The sequence below is a fragment of the Pan paniscus genome, chromosome 3 (assembly GCF_029289425.2).
Source record: "Pan paniscus chromosome 3, NHGRI_mPanPan1-v2.0_pri, whole genome shotgun sequence".
Taxonomy (NCBI): domain Eukaryota; kingdom Metazoa; phylum Chordata; class Mammalia; order Primates; family Hominidae; genus Pan; species Pan paniscus.
In genome coordinates, this window is record NC_073252.2 from 26057027 (window position 1) to 26079639 (window position 22613).

Consider the following 22613-nt stretch of genomic DNA (forward strand, 5'->3'; position numbering starts at 1 on the left):
CCTTCCTCACTGCTCCCTGCCACAACCAAGAGCCCGGACTGCCACTGCCATCCCTGCAGCCTCTCACCAGCCCAGTCCTCATCGCCTCTCTTCTCTGGATGCCAGAGCCCCATTCAAAGGGTTTTTGAATTCAAATGGCTCAGTTTTGACAGGTAAGGTGTGACAAGAAAGTAAAAGAAGGAAATGGCCAGCACAACTCTTAAATAATGAAAAAACATGCATACTAAAACACCACCTTACTAGCATTAGAAAAAGCCCAAATGCTAATAGGGCAATTTCTATGCTCTGGCAGGAGCCATTTTCCTAGAGAATTGGAGGTTCCCCAGGAAACAACATAGAATTTGACCAATCAGAGTCCCCTCTTCCGGAGTCCTGAACGTGGGGTCTCATGTTGGATGCCACCCCAGAGTCTAGACGGTGGTGAACTACGGGCCACAGCAGCACAGGAGAATCCCTGTGCCAAGCAAGAAAATCAGGATGCAGAGCAGAGGCCCTGGAATGCCCGAGGCAGCAAGGAGACTCGGCCACATCTATATGCGCTGCAGTTGGGCGCCCCGAGTAGCCCCGCCATGTTTAATTCAAAGGCGTGCCCGCTCTGGGAGGCGAGGAACGGGTCCTGTTATACATCAGAGAAGAAAACACCAGTGGGAACAGCTGTGTCTTATACCAGGTTAGCGCATCAGCTGTCAACTCTCAATGAGCCTCCCTCCTCTGTACACCCTGGCACTTGGCACAGAGTTGTGTGTGGGCTGGTCCACGATTCTCACTGTGGTCGCCCCAGGGCCTGGCACCATGTGGGATGCACCCAGTACATGGGTCCTGAATTGGGTTTACAGGTACCTCGTGGCTGCTTTACATCTTGGAACCTGTATATCTCAGCAACTAGATTACAGATCATATGAAAGCAAGAACTATGACGGCTACATTTCTGGGATTCTTTTGTAAATGAGTGTGCACAGACCTGAGCAGGATTCTGGTCTACTGCTGTTGACAGCGGAAAGCTGGCAAACAGCGTCCTGGTAGACCTGAGAAACAGAAAGATGTTTTACAGAAGTGTCTACCGAGAAAGAGCAGCCGCTCCTCAGAGGAAACAGGCTGAGGGAGAGTGGGAGAAATGAGGGAAATGTGGAAAGAAGCAGAGTAAGTCCATAGAACTCTTAGCAGTCTGGATTGGAGCTGCGGCTTGGCTAGCGCAGACCTTGAACTTGGGTCTCCTGGAAGTCAAATTCCTCATTCCTTCAGTGATTCATTTACCCAACAAAGATGTTTTGAGTACTAACAGTGAGATCACTTATTCATTTGGGCTGCCGCCATTCAGTTACTAAACAAATATTTATTGAGGCAAGGTTCTTAAAAAAAAACAAAAAAAGCAAAACCCTAAATACCGTTCCTATCTTTGAGGAGTTTTCTTTTCCTGTTTTTTTTTTTTTGTTGTTGTTGTTGTTAGTAGCCATCCTCATGGCTGTGAGGTATAATTTATTTTTGTGCAGTAATTTATATATTGCAGAAAGTCTGGTTTAACCGGAATTTAAAATGCAATGCTTTTATAAAGTGACATAATGTCTACGACAGAACTTAGTGAATAGAAAGATACCATATGGACCCGGAGGATAGGTTCGCCTGAATAGAGCTCATCTTACTCTGCCTTGAGTTACACTATTCGATCCTACACGTGTCTCCGTCGCTCACTCCGTGGCAAGCTTGTTAAGGGTGGTGTAAGAAGTGGAAGGATCCAACTTATACTTTGAATTCTTGACAGTGCCTGCAACAGTGCTAGGCATATGTTAGCTGCCTATGCCATATGTTAGTGAAGTGATCCTTCTTCCATATGACCACACATGGCGTGTTTGTGCCCCATACTCACCAAAGAACATACCTCATCCACCCACACTCCTCAGTTTGCCTGCCTGGCAAACAGCTGTTATGTTCCCACTCAGATACCTCTCCTCACGTCATCTCTCCTGTCTCCCCAGGCAGATGGCTCTTCTCTGATGCCCCCCTTGCCACAGTGTAGGCATCCCCTTTACCAGAACTACCATCCTGCATAATGACTGTCGACTTTCCTGATTTCACAGTAGAGCTTGGATGTCCTCAAAGACAGGGTTGGGCACAGGGGCTCACACCTGAAATCCTAGCACTTTGGGAGGCCGAGGCAGGGAGATCAACTGAGGTCAGGAGTTTGAGACCAGCCTGGCCAACATGGCGAAACCCCGTCTCTACTAAAAATTAGCCAGATGTGGCTGCAGGCATCTGTAATCCTAGTTACTCAGGATGCTGAGGCAAGAGAATAGCTTGAACCCGGGAGGCAGAGGTTGCAGTAAGCCAAGATCATGCCACTGCACTCTAGCTTGGGCAACAAGAGCGAAACTCTGTCTCAGAAAAAAAAAAAGAAAAAGAAAAAAAAGGCTAGGTGCAGTGGCTCATGCCTATAATCCCAGCACTTTGGGAGGCTGAGGCAGGTGGATCACTTAAGGTCAGGAGTTCAAGACCAGCCTGGCCAACATGGCAAAACCCCATCTCTACTAAAAATACAAAAATTAGCTGGGTGTGGTGGCGTGCGCCTGTAATCCCAGCTACTCAGGAGGCTGAGGCAGGAGAATCGCTTGAACCCAGGAGGCAGAAATTGTAGTGAGCCGAGATCCGCCACTGCACTCCAGCCTGGGCGACAGAGCCAGATTCTGTCTCAAAAAAACATACAAACAAACAAAACAGGAAATAACAAGTGTTTCTGAGGATGTGGAGAAATTGGAACCCTTGTGCACCGTTGGAGGGAATATAAAGGGTGCAGCTGCTGTGGAAGACAGCATGGAGGTTTCTCAAAAAATTAAATGTAGAATTACTATATGACCCAGAAATTCTGCTTCTGGATACAGTATATATCTAACAAAAAATGAAAGCATGGTTCTAAAGAGATATTTTTAGGCCCATATTCTAAGCAAAGTTATTCACAATAGTCAAGGGGTGGAAGCAACTCAAGTGTCCATCGATGGATGAATGGATAAATAAAGTGTGGTATAAACATGTCATGAAATACCATTCAGCCTTAAAATGAAAGGAAATTCTAACACACACTGCAACAGAGGTGAACCTTGAGGACATTATGCTAAGTGAAATAAGCCAGTCACCAAAAGACAAATACTGTGTAAAATACCACTTATATGAGGTATCTAAAGCAGTCAAACTCATCGAAATAAAAAGCAGGATGACGGCTCCCAGGGTTTGGGATGGGGGCAATGGGGAGACGTTTACTGAGTATGGATTTTCAGTTTTGCAAGAAAAAAGTCGTGGAGCTCTGTGGCACAATGTGAATATCCTTAGCGCTGCTGAACTGTGTACACCTAAAACTGGTTCAGATGGCAAATTTTGTTATGTGTATATTAGCAAGAATAAGAATTTTAAAAAGATAAATCACAGCCCTTAAAGAGGAAAAGTGTAAATATTTGGCAAGTCTCTTTTGTAATAGAATAATACGGTTATTCTGGGAACAACTCAAAGGTGCTGACCTCACTGGACGGGAATGTGGAGGACACTCTTTTCCACTTCCCACTGGCTGTTAATGAAGCCAAAGCCTCCTCACTCTCTACCCCCTGCAATGTTCTCATCTCTGCTTTGAAGTGTGTTGTTGGCTGAGATAGTGAGCAGATGATCCATCTAAAATCACACAGTGTGGGGGGAAGAAACGCTTTCAGGTCTGAAACGTGCATATGTAGCGGCCTGAAAGTGGAGTGCTGGCTGTGTCTATGAAGAAAAGCTGCTGGCAGGGAAGAAGATGACTCTCAGACAGAACCAGAAATTACAGCCCATTTTCTCTTGCACCATGATGTCATCTTATTTGTTAAAAATTCCAGAAAAAAAAATCCACAAATTAATGCCCTTTGGGGAAACTATGGAAGCTGATGTTTTCTTTTACATTAGCCTAAATGACTCTCATTCAAAACACAGCCCCATTTTGATTCTATCCTGGCTCGTAGGGGGCACTCAGTCAATGCTTGTTCAGTAAATGAATGAATGAAAGGTTGTGAGTAACTTCAGAACACACCCACTCAGTTAAATTCCTTATCTTTGTTACCACGCCTATTCAGTGCCTACAGTAAGAATTCCAAGCATCAAACATCTCATGCTTGAATCCATTCTTATAGCTTATCTCAGATATGAAAAATGTAATACAATGAGGATGTTCTAATAAAGTCTATTAATCAACAGGACAGGACAGGTCAGGGCAGCAGCAGAAAATAGAATGCAAACACAGTTCCTATTAACTAGAGTCATCTGAAGCCCGCCGGAGCCAGCTAGGGCCAGACGCTGTGGGCAGGAAGAACTTGGAACGAAGGGTATTTGAGGAACTGGGAACGGCGATAGCGTCACACTCGTCTTACTACGGTTCTTTTTATAGGAGATCAGAGTAAAGACGTGTTGGAAATATAAACTCATTTTTTTTTACCCTCAATTTACAAAATCAAGGTTTTTTTTTTTCTCAGCCTTGTTAGGAAGCTGGGTGCAACATAAGACACCAGTCTTTCTCCCAGGTTTGCTGGAAGATATTATGATAGCCCCAAGCAAGGGCACTGTGCCAGGTAGAGAGATGACCTTAAGGAGTGTATGCCCCACCTCTGCAGAAGGCTCCCCAGTCCTTCCAATGTGACCTAGAAAAAGAGGCGCTGAAGGCAAATGGGGCCCGGGGCTTGGTTCTAGAAATTCACCTAAACTTCAGTTCTCCCTCCCTGCCATCTCCTAGGCCAGGGAAAGGCAGGGAGAAGAGGAAGGCAGCTGGCCATGTGCCTCTGGAAGCAGAGGCTGTGGTGGCAGGGGAGGCTGGCAGGTATGGTCCCTCGGGGGAAGCTCCTTGGTGCTGTTCTAATTTGGCACCAGAAGACCCCAATGGCAGGTTAGTCATGAACGGTGGGTCCTAAAGTGGCAAATCCAGCTTTGGGTCCCCCTCTCTCCCCACTGATGGGGGCCCCAGAAGTCTAACGGAGGTCAGCAGAACAGGCTCACTGTGCGGGAATCTAGCGGTTCTGCAGCGCCCATACGCAGGGAGTCTTAAGGTAAGGGGACTTATGATTGGGGTTTTTAATTAGATTTCATTGCCAGGCCTCCATGGAAAACAAATCATTCTAAATTCTTATAAACAGAATTTTGAGCTGCAACAATAACATGAAAACATTCTCATAGACAGTATTTACTTAAAAAAGAATGTTTTGTGGGAAGGATGCACTCCTGTTCCCAATCAGCACAACTATTTTTAAGTAGGATCAGAGCTCTCGTAAAGACAATTTTGGTGTGGATGTGGTCTTAGTCCATTTAGCCTAAACTGTCCAACATGCGTCTCCCTCTCCTGTTTGCGGGTCTTGGGGCATGGGGCTTCGTCACCTCCAGACAACCATCCAACGGAAACCTGGAATTATCTCTGCCCAGTAATAAGAGCAATAACATTGACATAGCAGTGGTTCTCAGCTGGGGGTGATTTGGCCTCCCTGGGGACTTGGGAGCATTTGGCAATACCAGGAAATATTTTTGGAGAGGAGGGATATTGGGGGGCGGTGCTTTTGGTATCTAGTTGTGGAGTCCAGAAATGCAGCTAAACATCCCATAACACACAGGACAGCCCCCAACAAAAAAAAATTCTACAGTCCAAAATGTCAATATTGTGAGATTGAGAAACCCTGCTTATGTAGGGCTTACCATGTGCTGATACTGTTCTAAGTATATTGTATATATGTGAAATACTTATATAATAATATATATTATATACTTATATAAGTATAAGTATATACCTATGTACTTATAATATATATTATATATTTATATATTATATATTATATGATACATTATATAATATAATATACATATATTATATATGTATATTATATAATATACATATATTATATATGTATATTATATAATATAATATACATATATTATATATGTATATTATATAATATAATATACATATATTATATATGTATATTATATAATATACATATATAATATAATATACGTATATTATATAATATAATATACGTATATTATATAATATAATATACGTATATTATATTATATAATATACGTATATTATATTATATAATATACGTATATTATATGTATATTATATATACATACACACATATGCACACACGTATACATACACATATATACCTATATATACATATACATATACATATATAGATCAATTTATTGAACCCAATACTAGAAGACAGATACTATTATCATCCCCATTTTGCAGATGAGGAAACTAAGGCTCAGAGAAATTAAGTAACTTGCCCAAATCACACAGCTAGTGAGTGTTAAAATTGGACCCAGGACAGCTGGCTCCAGAGGCTACGCCACTCATTACACAACATGACGCAGCCTCCTGCCTACTTGTCCTTTGTGCCCACATCCAAGCAGCCATGGAGTCCCTCAGAGCCCATCTCTACATCCTTCAGCTCTGTTCCTGTCACCATGTCCCACTCAGGCCTGCATCCACTCCTCAAGGGACAATGGCAATATATTCCCTTCTTCCAGCTCCACCCGCTTCTAATTCACCTCCCTGCCATTCACTGCCACCAGAGTGACCTCAAAATCCCAGATCTCACTATGTCTCTTCTTCTTGCTTGAAACCCTTCAACAGGTCCCTGTCACCTGAAAGGTAAAGCCCAAACTTCAGGATGGTGTCTGAGCTCTCGTTGGAACAATCACTTTGCAGGGCTTCTCCTGCCTCCCCATTGTCACGGCACCATCATGCGACATGCTGTGCTGTTACCACCTCTCAGGGTCTGCTCTGCCTGCAATTCCCACCCCCAACTCTCTTATCTGGCAAACACCTGCTGGCCTTTCAAGAATCAGTCCCAGTGTCTCCTCTTCCAGGAAGCCTTCCCAGAACACCTCAGCCCTCCAGGTAGAACTGACCACTCCTTTCTTTGTGTCTCCACCATTAGCTTCTATATCTTTAATAAAATGCATTACTATTTTTCTTTGCTTTCAAGTCCATTCCTCAAGGACAGAAGCATTGTGTTACTTCACATATCTCTGAAGTCTAGCCAAGCAACTGAGTAGTCACTGAGTAAGCATCAGAAGAATGAATGATAAAATATCCCATATGACTTGAATTCTTTGCAGGATGGTCACTATTTGCAAAGGAAATCTATGCTGTTAGACACTGCCATTCTTAGGCGGTGGGTACAGTGTAAGACACCAATCTTACATGAGGCAGAAGTCAGTTTCTGCATCGCCTTAACTCAAGATCTGGTTCTATGCCCAGGACTATGTGGAGTTGCCTCCCACCACTAAGACAGTTGGCAACTCCCTGCTAGGATCCTCTTCACCAGACCGAACATCTCCAGCTGCCTTTCCTCTTCCTAACAGGCATGGTTTTAAGATCCCTCATGTCCCTAGAATATGCACTGAATTACTAAGCAAACCCAAATTGCACTGGGCCTACAGAGAAGCTGGTGGCATCTGGGAAGTTTATGCAGATTCCTGAGATGATGCTTAAAGTGTACTTCAAATCAGAGGTCCTAAGTTCAAGTGTCTGTGGGCTCAGACGGGTCAGATCCATGAATGAAGTAAGCAGGAGATGATGAAACAGACAGGAGGGGCTGTGGGTGGACAAAGTATACCTGGTCTGAGCCTCACCTCCACAATTGCTGCCACACAGGGGAAAGGCCCACTCTTGCCAGATCTTTGTTTTTTTCTTCTTTTCTTTTAAAAAAGCTAGAAATTTGCATTTTCATACAAGCTTTTTAGATACACATAACTGATTTTTTTTAAACATATACAACAAGGTATTTTCCAAATCAACAGCATCTGGGGGCTGGCTCTGGCTGCGGCCTGTCCATTTGCCGCCTTGGCTTTCGATAAAGAATTGCTTGAGCGATTCCTAAATTTAAGTTTTTGCATTTAGTGTTGGAAGTGTGCACAGATATATCGAGAGTTGTGGACATACAAGGGCAGAATTTAAATCTGAAATTAAACTAAAACACTAGGGTTAAAAATAACTTTAAGGCATAAATCATCAAAGAGGGTGAGTGAAACAGAGAAAAACAAGGGGCCTTTCTAACCAGCGCCTAAAGCCGAGGCAAAGACTCAATTACCGGTCAGCAGATCCATCTCCAGCAATGCCTGGAACAAGCTGGGGTGTTTGTCTTTCAGCTCCTTCTCCCAGGGGAAGGCTCTGCACATCGAGGGTCTCCCATACCTGCGCTGGAGGTCCAGGTAGGAGTTGTGGAGGTGGCCTACACAGAAGAGGGAGCAGAAGATATCACACCCTGTAGCAGAAGATAAGACTCACCTCCCTAAAGCCCTTCTTCCTAACAGGAACTAGAAAGAAGAGGCCAGACTTGCCATTACTGGATGTTGGTTTTGGTCCTTTTGGGATTTGAAATTGGCTATGATGCTTTTGCCTCCAGGTCACAAATTCAGAGCCAAGTCCATGAGAAATGTGCCAAAGTTGCTGATGGCTGTTGAATAATTCTACAGAATGAGCAGCTGGCCTCTGACCGGTCCCCAGGAGGCCAATATCTAGGCCATTTTTTGGCATGTGAGTTGAGGAGCAAAGCACAAAGACCCTCAGGGAGGCAAGGCAGTTGAAGATGATAGGAAAATCTTCCTAATGCCACCAAACAGATGGGTGTGCATGCCTGGCCTTCTATCTCAGGGTATGTCTCCTGAGAGTACATAAGTTACCAAAGTCAGTTTCTTTCCTCTTTGGGTTATTACTATTCCTATATATCTTCCCCCTCCTGTTGACAGCATCATATTTTCCGGATGATTCAGCAGTGAGAGCAGCAGCTGGGGACCAGTATAGCCTATTCTTAAATTGAATTGCAGAAGCACTGTCTTTCCACACTCACCTGTCACCATCTGTAATCACTACCTGGGACCATTTCATGTGAACCCTATTGGACTGGGGCATGTTTGAGATGCATCCCTCCCTCCACGACCTGGAATGAGAAGTTCCGCTCTGGAGATAGAGAGACATATGGGCAGGACTGAAATACTCAATTCGCTTTTGCTGATGGCAAAGGCCCCACAGGAATTTCTCTTCCAGAAGGAACATATGTGAGTAACTCTAGTGCCACCATATCAAACAGCAAGATCCACAGCACAGAGAAATGTGTAAGTGCTAGATCCAAGCTGGAACACTGGCGAACCAGACAGGACCAAGTTTTGTAACTGATATAACACCCTGTGTGAGTAAAAGGATGTCTGTGCAAATATGAGCATGCATGAAAGCAGTCTATTTGAAATTCATTCCTTCTGTTAAAAATTACCGATGTCTTCGAGAATGAGTCAATTTCAAGGATTTAAAAAATAAAACCGAGCTCCAAACAACAAAGTCACCATTCAACATTTCTGAAAGCTAATATTCGGATATTAATGGCCCAAAACAAAAGTGCACTGATGGGGAAACATTTCTAATGATTAATTTATTTTCCAGTTCATTTTTATTTTCTTAGGCTGGCCTTATGGATGGGAATAACGCCATGCGAAGGCACAAAACACTCGCTTTCATTTGTACTTGTAAACTAGATTTTTATGGTTGGAGCTATAAGATGTTTTGGTTCTTCTTGGCTGTCATTGGTCTTGGTAGAATCCAGGTGGAATGTACAATTTCACCTGTATCCACCAGCGGAGGGCTCAAGGTCACACTTGTCCCATCTGGCATCTGAGCCAAGTCATATATGTTTAATTTTAATCCTGTTATGGAGAAGCCAAACATGTGTTTATGTAAATGCACAGAGCTTAAAACAGCTCCCCTGAAGCTCAACACTTACATGCTTCTTGTCTCTCGCCCCCGTGCTTTGCTGCAGATGCATACGCAGATACTATTTCTTGAACCTCAGCACACCTTTCATAATATAACTTGATTTGTTCAGCAAGTTGCTTCTCACGGAGGGGATTAAAAATCTACAAGAAGGCAAGAAAGTCAAATGAACAACAATTGCCATCAAATATCCATCCACCTCTAGGAGGATGTGTTTGGGTTGACTTTCTTCTCCCATTGACATCTCCAGGTGGCTCGTTTGTACACATATCATCCACTCTGGATTTGCAAAGCAAGGTCATTGGTATGAATTCAAGGACACGCCAGCTCTGATGGCTTCCCTTCAGCTTCTCTTTGTGTCCAGCTTCTTAAATGTCAGAATTTCCCAGAGACTGGGACTCTTCCCTCTTCTTTTCTCTGGCTGTACTCTGTCCCTAGAAAATCACACTCACCTCCCCCTTCAATTCCCACGAAAAGATGCAAGGGTACCCACGATGTGCCTGCTGCATCAAAGAGCCCTCCTCCCCTCTTCTGCAACCTCCAAGAGCTGGCTGCAAGGCCATGGCTTCAGGACAGGCCACCCTAGTGGCTCACCCCGTCTCACTTACGGGCCGATGTATCCGTTCCTGCCTCAGCACTCCCAAACACATCTGAATTAAAGCATGTATTGTATTCTTTCATGAATTCCCTGTTTAAGATCCCGAAAGGGAGCGCCTCAGGAACAAGGGACTTAGCTCAGTGTGCTTCAAAATAGAGGCTCGGACCCATTAGAGGGTCACACAGTTATTTCAGCGGGTGGGAACCTACAGAGTTTTGGTGGTGTTTTTTGTTTCTATAAAGTAGAACACAAAATATCAGCATGCACTGAATATAGCAAGGGTATGTATTCTTAGAATAATTTTGTTTCCATTTTGCGTGTGAATATATGTATGCATATGTATATGTACTGTTCATGATATTAAACACATTTCTTTCTTTCTTTCTTTCTTTCATTTTTTTAATTTGAGACAGTCCTGCTCTTGTCACCCAGGCTGCAGTGCAGTCGCACAATCTTGGCTCACTGCAACCTCTGCCTCCTGGGTTCAAGTGAGCACGTCCAGCTAATTTTTGTATTTTTAGTAGACACGGGGTTTCACCTTGTTGGCTGGTCTCAAACTCCTGACTTCAAGTGGTCCGCCTGCCTCGGCCTCCCAAAGCGCTGGGATTATAGGTGTGAGCCACCACGCTTGGCTGATATTAAGCAGATTTCTTATTGTGGACAACCTTCAAAACAATTTTAAACCTATCCATCTTGCTTGTCTCAACACCTAGTTCAGAGCCTGGCATACAGTAGGTTCTCAATAAGCATTTGTTGCACAAATGACTATTTCATTTTTTTCCCTTTTCACAAAAGTGTCTCACACAGGCTGTAAGATATCACCCATGGGCAGCAGGACTCCCCATTTTTCCTGATTATGACTTTGCCTAGTGACCCCTGTTTTTCTCAGAGTAAACCCCACAGGGTGAAGGGAATGACAGAATGTTTCTGTTTCAGGTATCAGGTGGGGTTCTTGATCTCCTTAAAGCAGCCCAGAAAACAAGTGCCCTGAAGGCTCCCTCACAGGGAAACAGCCCTCTCCCCCGACCAGTCCAGCTGTGTTGGCCGGAAGCGTTGGACAGTTCCATTCGGGGGTGGGTTATGGATGTGGAAGGCACTGTGCAGAGGATTCAGCCCTGAACACAATGCCCTTTTCAATCCATACAACTGCTGCCAACCGACCCCAGCGTGAGCTGAAGGCCTGTGTTTCTGAAGAGAGCAGCCAATGGAACCAAGATTTTAATTTGCTACAGTATCTCTTCTGATACTTTAAATAATAGTATATAAAAGAAGCTTTACCAAATAACTAAGATTCTCTCCTTTCATTAGCTTAATCGCTGGATAGGCAACAGCCTGATGAAAATCTACTCTATAATTAAACTAGTAGTTATTAAAACAGAGGAAGTAAATGGTTTCCATTTTATGAGTACTAAATGAACCAAATGTTAACAGAAATCTATTATTGCATTTGCTGGGGGAAAAGCCTCAATATTAATGATGTCTGATGACAGAGGCGATGCATGGTCCTGCTTGGGTAAACTTTTATTTACACTGGGTGGCACACCCCTGAGGCCCACACCCATCACCCAGGAGTACCGCAATCTTCCTGATCCCCTGGACTCACCTGGGCAGGGTGCAGACTGCGAAGGCGATAGTACTTCAGGGGTCCAAAAAACCCTTCAATGCCAGCCACATACCTGCTCCCTCCAATAATGAAGTACCCAGCTGTGTCGTTATAATGGAAATCCTCCCGGAAGCTAGAGAAGAGAATGAAGGATTAAGAGAGCTCCATGCCGGAACTAGATGATTTAAAAAGAGTCTCTTTCCTAGACCCTCCTTGACTTAACCCAAATTGCCCCAAGCCCTTCACTCTGAGTTTTGGCAGATGAGACCAGTGTAGGGTCAGGTGGACTACGCCTAGGATCCCAATTCTGCTGTTTACCAGCTATGAGACCTCAGCCCAGTCACTTAACCTCCTCTCCAGTGCTGTCTTCTCCTGTGTCAAATGATAGTTCTCCACTTACCGGATGGTTAAGAGGATTACGTGAAGTGTAAAGATGTCAAGCATCTAGCAGAGTGCTTGGCCCACAGTAAATAGTCAATATGTGGTATTGATAGTGGTGGTATTGTTTGGAATCAATGGAATTGTCTGGAATTGTTGGTTTTCATTGGAAATATTTTGCTTTAAAAGAAAATAAAAAACCTTGTTGAATGAATAGAAGGTGGCTGTGGGGGAAAGCCAAAAGCGTAGACTACTAGATAAGGACTGAGGCAAAATTCAGTTAGGAGGAGGAGGCCACAGCCAGTCAGAGGGTTTGGCCGGAGATGAGAGGTGAGCACAGGTGATGAGTTAGAGGACCACACTGTCCTGAAGGGCTTGAAACATCAGGAAGGAAAGGGAGGACAAAGTGGGTTGGCATTTATAGAATGCATGAAGGTGTTCCTTGCAACATTGTTTATATTCGCCAAAGATGGGAGAACCCCGGTGTCTGTCAGCGGGGACTGGCCCATCAGTTTAGTGTACCTTGAGCTTTTTCACTATGCAACTAAAAAAGGGACAAAGGAACCTGGAGGGATCTCCAAAATATAGTGTTAAGTAAAAAAAATAAAAGTACAGGACACAGAGCATACCTTTTATCTAAGAAAGAGGCGAACAGATTTTTTTCAAATTTGCATAAAGAAACTCTGGGCCAAAGTGTATACAAGAAACCAATAGAATTATCTCCCCATGGGGTGGTGGGGGGTTGGGATGAAGTGCATGAGGGTAGGCTTGGGAGCAAGACATTTAACTGTATTTTTACAAAGTTTTGATTTTTTAAAACCATGTGCATCTATTACCTATTAAGAATTTAAAATAATGCTGGGCACGGTGGCTCACGCCTGTAATCCCAGCACTTTGGGAGGCCAAGGTGGGCAGATCACCTGAGGTCAGGAGTTCAAGACCAGCCTGGCCAACATGGTGAAGCCCATCTCTACTAAAAATATAAAAATTAGCCAGGTGTGGTGGTGCGTGCCTGTAATCCAGCTACTCAGGGGGCTAATACAGGAGAATTGCTCAAACCTGGGAGGCAGAGGTTGCAGTGAGCTGAGATTGCGCCACTGCACTCCAACCTGGGTGACAAGAGCGAGACTCCATGTCAAAATAATAATAACAAAAATAAATAAATAAAATAAAAATAACAAGAATTTAAAATAAGAATGGGAGGATTCTTATTTTAAAGAATAGATCAGAGCATATGTGTGATCAGAGCATATGTGAACAGTGAGGGGAGTGAGGGCTAAGACAGGTATCAAGTGAGAGGTCAGGCAATAAGATGGAGCCAGGAACCAGGAGGGGCAGATGGAAGCAGAGGGAAAGAAAACAAAGTGTCAGGAAGGCTGCCAGGAGCCCAGGGAGCCGAAGGAGCGGAGGGCCGGAGTGACGATGGATGGGGACAGAGCAAGCTACCCACAGTTGGATCAGGGAAACCAGGCAACCCAGGGTTATTTCAGAATGAGGGATGGACTGTCTGTTAGCAAACAACCCAAGCCCTAGCAGGTGCACCTGGCCAGGGAGGAGGCATGAGACGATGAAGCAAAGCACACAGCCTGGCAGCAACAGCTGACAGCAGCAACATTGAACGTCTAGAGATTAGTCTCGTCTAAACACAACCAAAATGGAAAAGAAGTGCTTCAGCTCCTGATATTTTTCTTTTCAGAATCTCAGTCTTGTAGGACTGTGAAGATGATGGTCTCTCCTGCCTATTTAAGGAGAGGTCATAAAGTTATTATCTCTGAGAGTTGTGAACTGATTCTGTTTTCCAAGACCTTGAAAAGACATGAACATTCCAACAACCCTCATGAGACAGCACAGGGCACTAGATGGATACAAAGCAATGCTTCTGCAGTAGGAAGTCCTCTTAACAGAGCTGCAGCTGAACCAACTCCCCAGCTTACCTGACTGTCCTCATGCAAAACCGACTGACTGATGCTTACAGCATCGGGGATGCTCACCGCCTCACTGCCTAGAGCTTACTGTCTACAGCCTTAGTCTCCCCATTGAAAAAACGGAAATAGTAATAGTACCTGCCTGTATGGTTGTTATGAAGATGAAATAAACTAATATGTAAACAAAGCATTTCAAACAGTGTCAGGCACAGAGCAGACACCATAACCATCAGCAACAGTGATAATCATTCTTAACCTAGCCCTCTGTTGGACTTTGGCTCCCACATCTTGAGTTTCATGCTTAGCAAGAATAAGATGGGCATACTCTCAAGCCAGTTAATGTTGGCCTGGTGCAGTGGCTCATGCCTATAATCTCAGCACTTTGGAAGGCCGAGGTGGGGGGATCACTTGAGCCCAAACCAGTTAATATCAATAGTATATTTATTGTAATCATACCATTTACTTACATATGTAATTCAATAAAACATGAGTGGGGAAGAAAGAGCTCTTCTTTCTATAAAAACTAAGTTGATTATTTTGGGTAGATGCAATAGAGCTTACTAAAAAATTGTTGTAAAATGTCATGGGAAAAAATTGAGAAAAATCTAGATGGCTTTTGGGCTCTGATTATTTTCACAAGTATCTTTGCTTTCATTTGGAAGAAACAGAAATTGGGTGTTGTTTACAAGTGTGAAAAAAGCCCACAGCAAACGCTAATCTGCAGATTTGTACTCAAAAGAAGGCCCTCTCTAGAAAGATTGGCAAATGAATATATACATATATATGTTTTAATTGAAATAAAATGTTTAAGGGAGTTATCTGTTTTAGTGGATCCTTGCATTAACTGAGTTTTTCAACAAAAAACAAATTACTTGGTCCCTAGGGCACTGAATCGTAATTTTTAAATTGTCATTATTATCAAGCAATAGGATATCTGTCCAGCTTGGTCTCCATGTACATCGATGTCTTCATATTTTTCTCCCACAAAATTCTCAGTGTCTGCACAAAGATTGCAAGAGATTCCTTGTACTGTGCACTGTTTGATGGTCATCAATTTCACTGACATAAAAGCTGAGGTAGACTCTTCCAAAGCCCAAGCCAGCCCCTTTTGAAAACCTGAGACATGCTGGCAAACTATCTTTACTCTTATCTGGACATAGGAGAGTGCCCTGGTTTATTACCGCAGAGCACCAGAAGCCTGAAAGAATCACCGACGTTGTGAAACAGGCCTCTCTCAGAATTAAGAAATAGCTCCAGCTTGAAGTTTCTGTGGTATGAGAACTTAGAGCTTCAAATTGGCTGCCCCCATGTCCCACAGAGTAACCATCATCTTACAAGACACTTCTTCAGGGCCTGGTCTAAATTCTATTTTTTTTTTTTTTTTTTTTTTTTTGGAGACAGAGTCTTGCTCTGTTGCCAGGCTGCAGTGCAGTGGCGCAATCTCAGCTCACTGCAACCTCTGCCTCCTGGGTTCAAGCGATTCTCCTGCCTCAGCCTCCCGAGTAGCTGGGAATACAGGCATGCACCACCATGTCCAGCTAATTTTTGTATTTTTAGTAGAGATGGGGTTTCACCATGTTGGCCAGATGGTCTCCATCTCTTGACCTCATGATCCGCCTGCTTCGGCCTCCCAAAGTGCTGGGATTACAGGCATAAGCCACCACGCCCGGCCGGCCTGGTCCAAATTCTGACCCCCTTGTTCTCCTCAAGCTACCTTATCCATTTCTTTCCTAGCACTCACCACGATTTGTAATTTTAAATTTATTTGTCAATTTGTTTTCTGTTTGTCTCCCCATCTCAATATTTTAGCTCCATGAAGGCAGAGTCTGTATTCTTTGTGTTCATCATTTTATTTCCAGAGTTGAGTGCTGTGTCTGGCATGTGACAGGTGCTCAGTAAACAGGTGTTGAATAAATGAATGAATTTAACACTATAGAGGCCTGAAGCTGTCACCTGTCATGGGATATTATTGACAGCCTTTCATTTATGCGTTGCACTGCAATCCCGAGCACTTAATTCCTGATCTTCTCACACTATCCTTGTAGGACAACAGTCATTATGTTTACGTTACAGGAACAAATAAAAAGGAGGGGTAAGAGCCTTGCCTGGGAACACCTATAACCAGTAAACTGCAAATATCTGATGTTTAGTTCACTGACTTGGCCCACTCTAAAAGTGGGGTTCCTGGCAGGGATGAGATTCCAAATACCTGACCACAGGAACCCTCGGGGGACTCTGGACAGCTCCCTCTGGGACTAGCTTTACCTCTGCTTATTTCTCTGATGGGGAGGTCTCAGGAGTACAGGCAGGGCAGCTGGGGTGGTGGGGAGGGGCACTCCTGCGTCTGAGTATGGCTAGCTTTTTTGGTTTGTTTTGTTTTTTGTTTTGTTTTGTTGTTTGTTTGTTTTGTGGCAGGGTCTCACTCTGTCGCCCCGGCTGGAGTACAGTGGCACAATCTTGGCTCTCTGCAACCTTCACCTCAGCCTCCCGAGTAGCTGGGATTACAGGTGCCCACCACCATGCCCGGCTAATTTTTGTATTTTTAGTAGAGTTGGGGTTTCACCATGTTGCCCAGCCTGGTCTCAAACTCCTGGACTTAAGTGATCTGCCTGCCTCAGCCTCCCAAAGTGCTGGGATTACAGGCGTGAGCCACTGTGCCAGGCCAGAGTACTGCCACTTTTACTAAGAAATTGTTTCAATGCTTCAATTGGGATGTAGAGTTGGTGTGTGCCCCCAAATCAGTCTTGATCCCTTGATCCTTCTATGTTTACGCTGATTATGTCTTTACTTAAAATTTTAATATTTTGTTCATCATAGATTCTCTGCATTCATTTTGATTTTTAAAAACATCATATTAATATGTTACTTATCATGATTACTGTTAAGTTAAATTGTGTACCCCTCCTCCCACCAAATTCATATGTCAAAGTCCAAATCTCCAGCCCCTCAGATTGTGACCTTATTTGGAAATAGGGTGATTGCAGACATAAGTAATTAAATTGAGGTGATACTGGAGTAGGGTGAGCCCCTAACCCAATATGACTGACATCTTTATAAAAAAGTGAAATTTGGACACAGACACACCCATGGGGAGGATGCCATGTGAAGACTGAAGTTATGCTGCCACGAGCCAAGGAGCTACCAGAAGCCAGGAGAGACCGGGAGCAAATCTGTCCCTCGTACCTTCACGGGAGCACGGCCCTGCCAGCCCTGTGATCTTGGACCTCTGCCCTCTAAAACTGAGATAATACATTTTTGTGTTTAAGCCACTTCATTTTGGCACTTGGTTCTGGCAGGCCCCAACAAACTAATGCAATCCCTGAGCTTTCTGGCACCCCCTTAAGTTTTAGGCTCACTTGCCTCACCCCGGCCCCAGCCCTGGATCATTCTGTGGCCACTCTTTCTCCCATTCACTCATATCAGCCTCTAGATCTCTGGGATTGAAGAGGAAAGGAAACTCTTACAAAGAAAATGAAAAGGAGCCTATGAAATTCAACCAGTGGTCGAAAATGTCCTGGAGCTGGACGTGGGTTTCAGGGGAGAGAGAGGAAACTCTTATTTTAAACTTCATGTCCTGAAACAAAAACCTTTAATTTCTGGCCAGAGCCCACTTCACAGAACATGGAGATCTGATCTCCAAAGCTGACTCAGATCATCTGTTTCTCCAAAGACAGCTCCCAGGCTTCACTGTCCTTGAACTTTTCAGAGAAGATCCCCTAGCCACCTGTTATATAACAACACTCCTATGTGTTGAACGCCTTCTGGCTGATCTGAATCTACCTCGGTGCTCTTGAAGACATGTGCTCTCTCCCTAGGCCTCAGCCGCTATGTTTCAATGCAGCTATTAAGCCACCCGCACCCTCTCTTTGCAGGCTAATAACACTTCTTTAGCCTTTCTATAAAACTCTAATCCTTTAATCCAGCCATGAAAATAAGAATTGTTCTACATGCCCAGAGCCTAAAAGAAATCAGATGGACTCAAATGAAAACAGGAATTTTTTTTAATTTTTTTTTTTTTTAGTTTTTTAATGCAGATTCTGATTTAGAAGCTCTGGAGCAAAGCCCAAGATTCTGCATTTCTTTTCTTATCTTTTCGTTTTTTGTTTTTTGTTGTTGTTGTTGTTAAGATAGAGTATCACTGTCACCTAGGCTGGAGTGCTGTGGTGGGATCTTGGCTTACTGCAACCTCCAACTCTCAGGTTCAAGCAATTCTCGTGCCTCAGCCTTAAGTAGCTGGGATTACAGGTGCGCACCACCATGACCAGCTAATTTTTTTATTTTTAGTAGAGATGGGGGTTTCACTATGTTGACCAGGCTGGTCTTGAACTCCTTGCCTCATGTGATTCACCCACCTTGGCTCCTGAAGTGCTGGGATTACAGGTGTGAACCACCTGTAAAATGCCGGGCCAAGAGTTTATTTATTTTTTTTAAGTAGCATATATGGCCCTCTATTTCTGTGTCTGCCCCTCTTTGCTTTCCTTTCGTTAATAATCAGCATCCAAGAGAATTTGGGTTGTGCGGGACTCTGCGTATCCCCAGCCTGTTTGGAGAGGCAGCATTCTGCCTGCTGCAGTGAAATAACAGACTCGAGGAATAAAACACTCCTCATCCCAGACAAAGTGCCTAAAAGTTCTGATGCATTTTTTAAAATTATACATGCAAAATTGGTTAATTTTTATTTCTGATCTTTACACTTTTTTTTTTTATTTTAAGATGGAGCCTTGTTCTGTCACCAGGCTGGAGTGCAGTGGCGCCATCTCAGCTCACTGCAACCTCTGCCTCCTGGGTTCAAGCCATTCTCGTGCCTCAGCCACCTGAGTAGCTGGGGTTACAGGCATGCGCCACCACGCTAGGCTTATTTTTGTATTTTTAGTAGAGACAGAGTTTTGCCATGTTGCCCAGGCTGGTCTCAAACTCATAGCCTCAAGTAATCCACCTGCCTTGGCCTCCCAAAGCGCTGGGATTACAGGCGTGAGCCAACACCCCTGGCCTACACTTGTTCTTAAGCCTTCAATTTCAGATGTTCTTTGACATACAATGGGATTACATCCTAATAAACTCATTGTAAGTTGAAGGTATCATTAGTACAAAATGCATTTATTACCCCAATAAACCCATTGTAAAGTCCAAAAATTGCAAATCAAATCATCATTGGGTCAGAGACCACCTATATACATATATTATCTAGCTATGGCAAGGTATCCTGAATTCCTAATGAAGGTTGCCCCATGGTTCTGACACTATAAAACCCACTATTATACGTGGATGTAGAAGTAAATTAAAAAATTATGAAACACAGGCAGGAAACTCAGTTCTTAGTTTCTGTAACTCTTGTAGAGAATGGTTATATAAAGATGAAAAGTGACACCAATATCAATAGTTGCATACATTTCAAATCCAGATTATAAACATAAATATGAAGACTGTCTGCTTTTATGTCTTATATGAGGCCAAAGTTACCAACCATTCTCAATAAGCAACACTAATACTTTGATTTATTTTTCAGAATCCTTCATAGAAGATAATTTTCAAAGAAAATGAATTATAAAGTGCCATGAAAGGAAGAATTTACAATGAGATCTGGAGAGAGGACTAGTTTTTCTTGCTCAGAAAAAAAGGTTGTGGGGGAAGCAGAAAGAGTTTGTGCATGGTAGGAAAAAAAAAGTACAAAGACTAGCTACAGGGCAGAGAATAATCCATGCTTGGAAAAGCTGAATGAAGAGATGTGGAATAACATTAGGGCTGAGGGCTAAAGTATGAAGATTCCTTAACTCGCATGCAGGCAAATTTTGAATAAAAAGAAAAATTGCACTTACCTAATGGTCTGATTGTGGTAGCTTTTCAAATCCTGTCCAATGCTAGTGGTTACTACTATCTATGATGGGAGGGATACACAAGAATCAGTTATGCCTCATCACCCTACATTACCTATGCAGTCCTTTGTGTAAATTACTCATGATATGTGTTGGAGAGTCTTTTACCTGATCAGTTTCTGCAAAAATAAAATTAACAGTTTACTAGCCCTGTGCATATTTTAAGATTTCATACATTTAACTTCCCCAAATGTGACTTGATGTGATTAAAAATATCTACAATGCAGTTTCCACCAAGTTTCAGATACTTCCGAACTCCAAGCCAAAGGCTCATTTGATGTATTTGTCCTTAAACGCTTGTTGTGTAGAAAGACAAGGAAATATGTATGACACTACAAGGAGTGTTTAAAATCTTGCTCTGATTCCATCAGAGCCTTAGGGGGAAAACAAGATTGGTGTTGTATGTTCTTCACGCACTGCTGTTCCCACCTCCCTTTCCCTAAGCACTGGGAATCATCATTCTCATTTTAACAGGGACACTATTTTTTGTCATGAATGCTGTTAGCTGTCTCATATGGGCTCTTCTCATGTCTTGGACTCCAACATCATAAGCCTCTCGACTCAAGGGGCCACTTACATTCTGCTAGTGCCACCACAGAGTAAGTGTTAGGGCGTGTCTCAAAGACGTGGCTACGACACTTGGTCTATGAAAGACAAACTAACCCACCAGAAACCAACCCAATTCAGCCATACAACATGTTGGTTCAGAAAAGAAAATGACTCATGCCAGTTGTTTGCCTAAACCAACCATTTAAGTCACTTATACATTCAGTCAAGGCAGAATATGCTAGTCCCATCACAGAGGTGGATTTTGGGTGGGAAGCATTATGTGTTGTTTGGGACCTGTGTATATTAGACCAGATAGAATAGAAAGAAGAAGGACAAATAGGCTAAAGTCTACACACACCAAAAAAAATTTTTTGCCCCCACTTATCTGGTCTTTCTAATTCTCTCCTGCTTTACTCAACTATGTACTCCACCACTAAGTTTATCTCCTTCATGAAAGGACTACTTTTAATCTTCTGCTCAAAAATCTTCTATGGTGCTTGGCAAGTTGATGTCTAAACTCCCTGATATCCAAGATTCTCTGCATTCTACTCCTAAATACGTATTTTCCCTTCTATTAGCTTTCTATAGTCCATAAATTTTTACTCCAGTCAAACTAGTTTGTCTGCTAACCCCCAATAACATGCTGAAATACCCTCTTCTCCCTTCTCCATCTAAATCCTGTCCAACCAGAGAAATCTTCTCATGATACCTCCCCTAAGCATTCCAGCATAAAATGCTATCTCCCTTCTAGGAATCAATACAAATCATCTGGCAATTAATTATTTTTAAATTATTATTATTATTATTATTATTATTATTATTATTATTGAGACAGAGTCTCACTCTGTTGCCCAGGCTGGAGTGCAGGGGCGCCATCTTGGCTCACTGCAACCTCCGCCTCCCGGATTCAAGCGAGTCTCCTGCCTCAGCCTCCCAAGTAGCTGGGATTATAGGCACGTACACCACGCCCAGTTAATTTTTGTATTTTTACCAGAGATGAGGTTTCACCATGTTGGCCAGGCTGGTCTCCTGACCTCAGGTGACCCACCCTCCTCAGCCTCCCAAAGTGCTGGGATTACAGGCGTGAGCCACCGCACCCAGCTATCATCTGGCAACTAAGCTCGCTTTGTGACAGTCCTTTACCTGCTTAATGTTACTTCCATAAATAGTCTACAAGCAACTCGAGCATAGTGCCTTGCATACAGTAGGTGCAAAATAAGATCTGTGAATCTGCACTGATGATTTGTTGTCTCAGGGACAACAGCACTGAGCTGACCTTCTCCGTAAGAGAAAGCATCAACCAAGCTATTATGGCCATCATAATTCTCACATAGATAGGAAGCTAAAATGTGGACCACCGCTATGTCACTGAACATTTTTAAGTAAACAAACACACGTACTAAGAATCCCAGCTAACATTTTACAGACTCTTCTCAGGAAAGCAGCAAGGACTGACCTGATTTCTTTTCTCTTACAGAAAAAGGAAATGTGATCAACCTAAACACCAAGGGAAGACTGTGCATCATCTCATCCACAAGACAAACAAAATGCCTCTTCCAGTTTTGTTACAGGAAAAATCACAGATCAATAAGAAAAGCTGATGAGAAAACAAAGCAACCAGAAAAAGGTGGCAAACCCACACTGTGTATATTGAGAAATAGAACTGTCTTCAATTAGAACAACAGATTTGCCATAATCCATAAAATTCATGTTATGAGAGTTTGAAGCAGTTATGTACAATGTTTTATACTACAAAGTAGATAAAGACCCTCCATCCCACCTGAATTATCACTTATGTGTGTTGGTTATTATGGTCTGTTTAATGCCAAACATAAGCAATTGCTTCACTTGCCAAAAGCAGTCAAATCATTTCTTGGCTGAACTAGCCAATCCATTTCCTTTAAAAAAAAAGTTGTAGATC

General features: G+C 43.1%; 1 protein-coding gene across 2 annotated transcripts in view; it reads right to left on the minus strand.

Moving 5' to 3' along the window:
* SEL1L3 (SEL1L family member 3) overlaps positions 1-22613 on the minus strand; it is a 117259-nt gene that overhangs the window by 62585 nt on the left and 32061 nt on the right. For both annotated transcript variants that reach the window (XM_055111256.2, XM_034958392.4), the window contains exons 6-9: positions 20087-20145; positions 11968-12100; positions 9777-9909; positions 8094-8234 (exon numbers count right to left, since the gene is read on the minus strand). In XM_055111256.2, coding sequence (XP_054967231.1) covers positions 8094-8234; positions 9777-9909; positions 11968-12100; positions 20087-20145 — 466 coding nt within the window. The remainder of the gene's footprint in view (positions 1-8093; positions 8235-9776; positions 9910-11967; positions 12101-20086; positions 20146-22613) is intronic.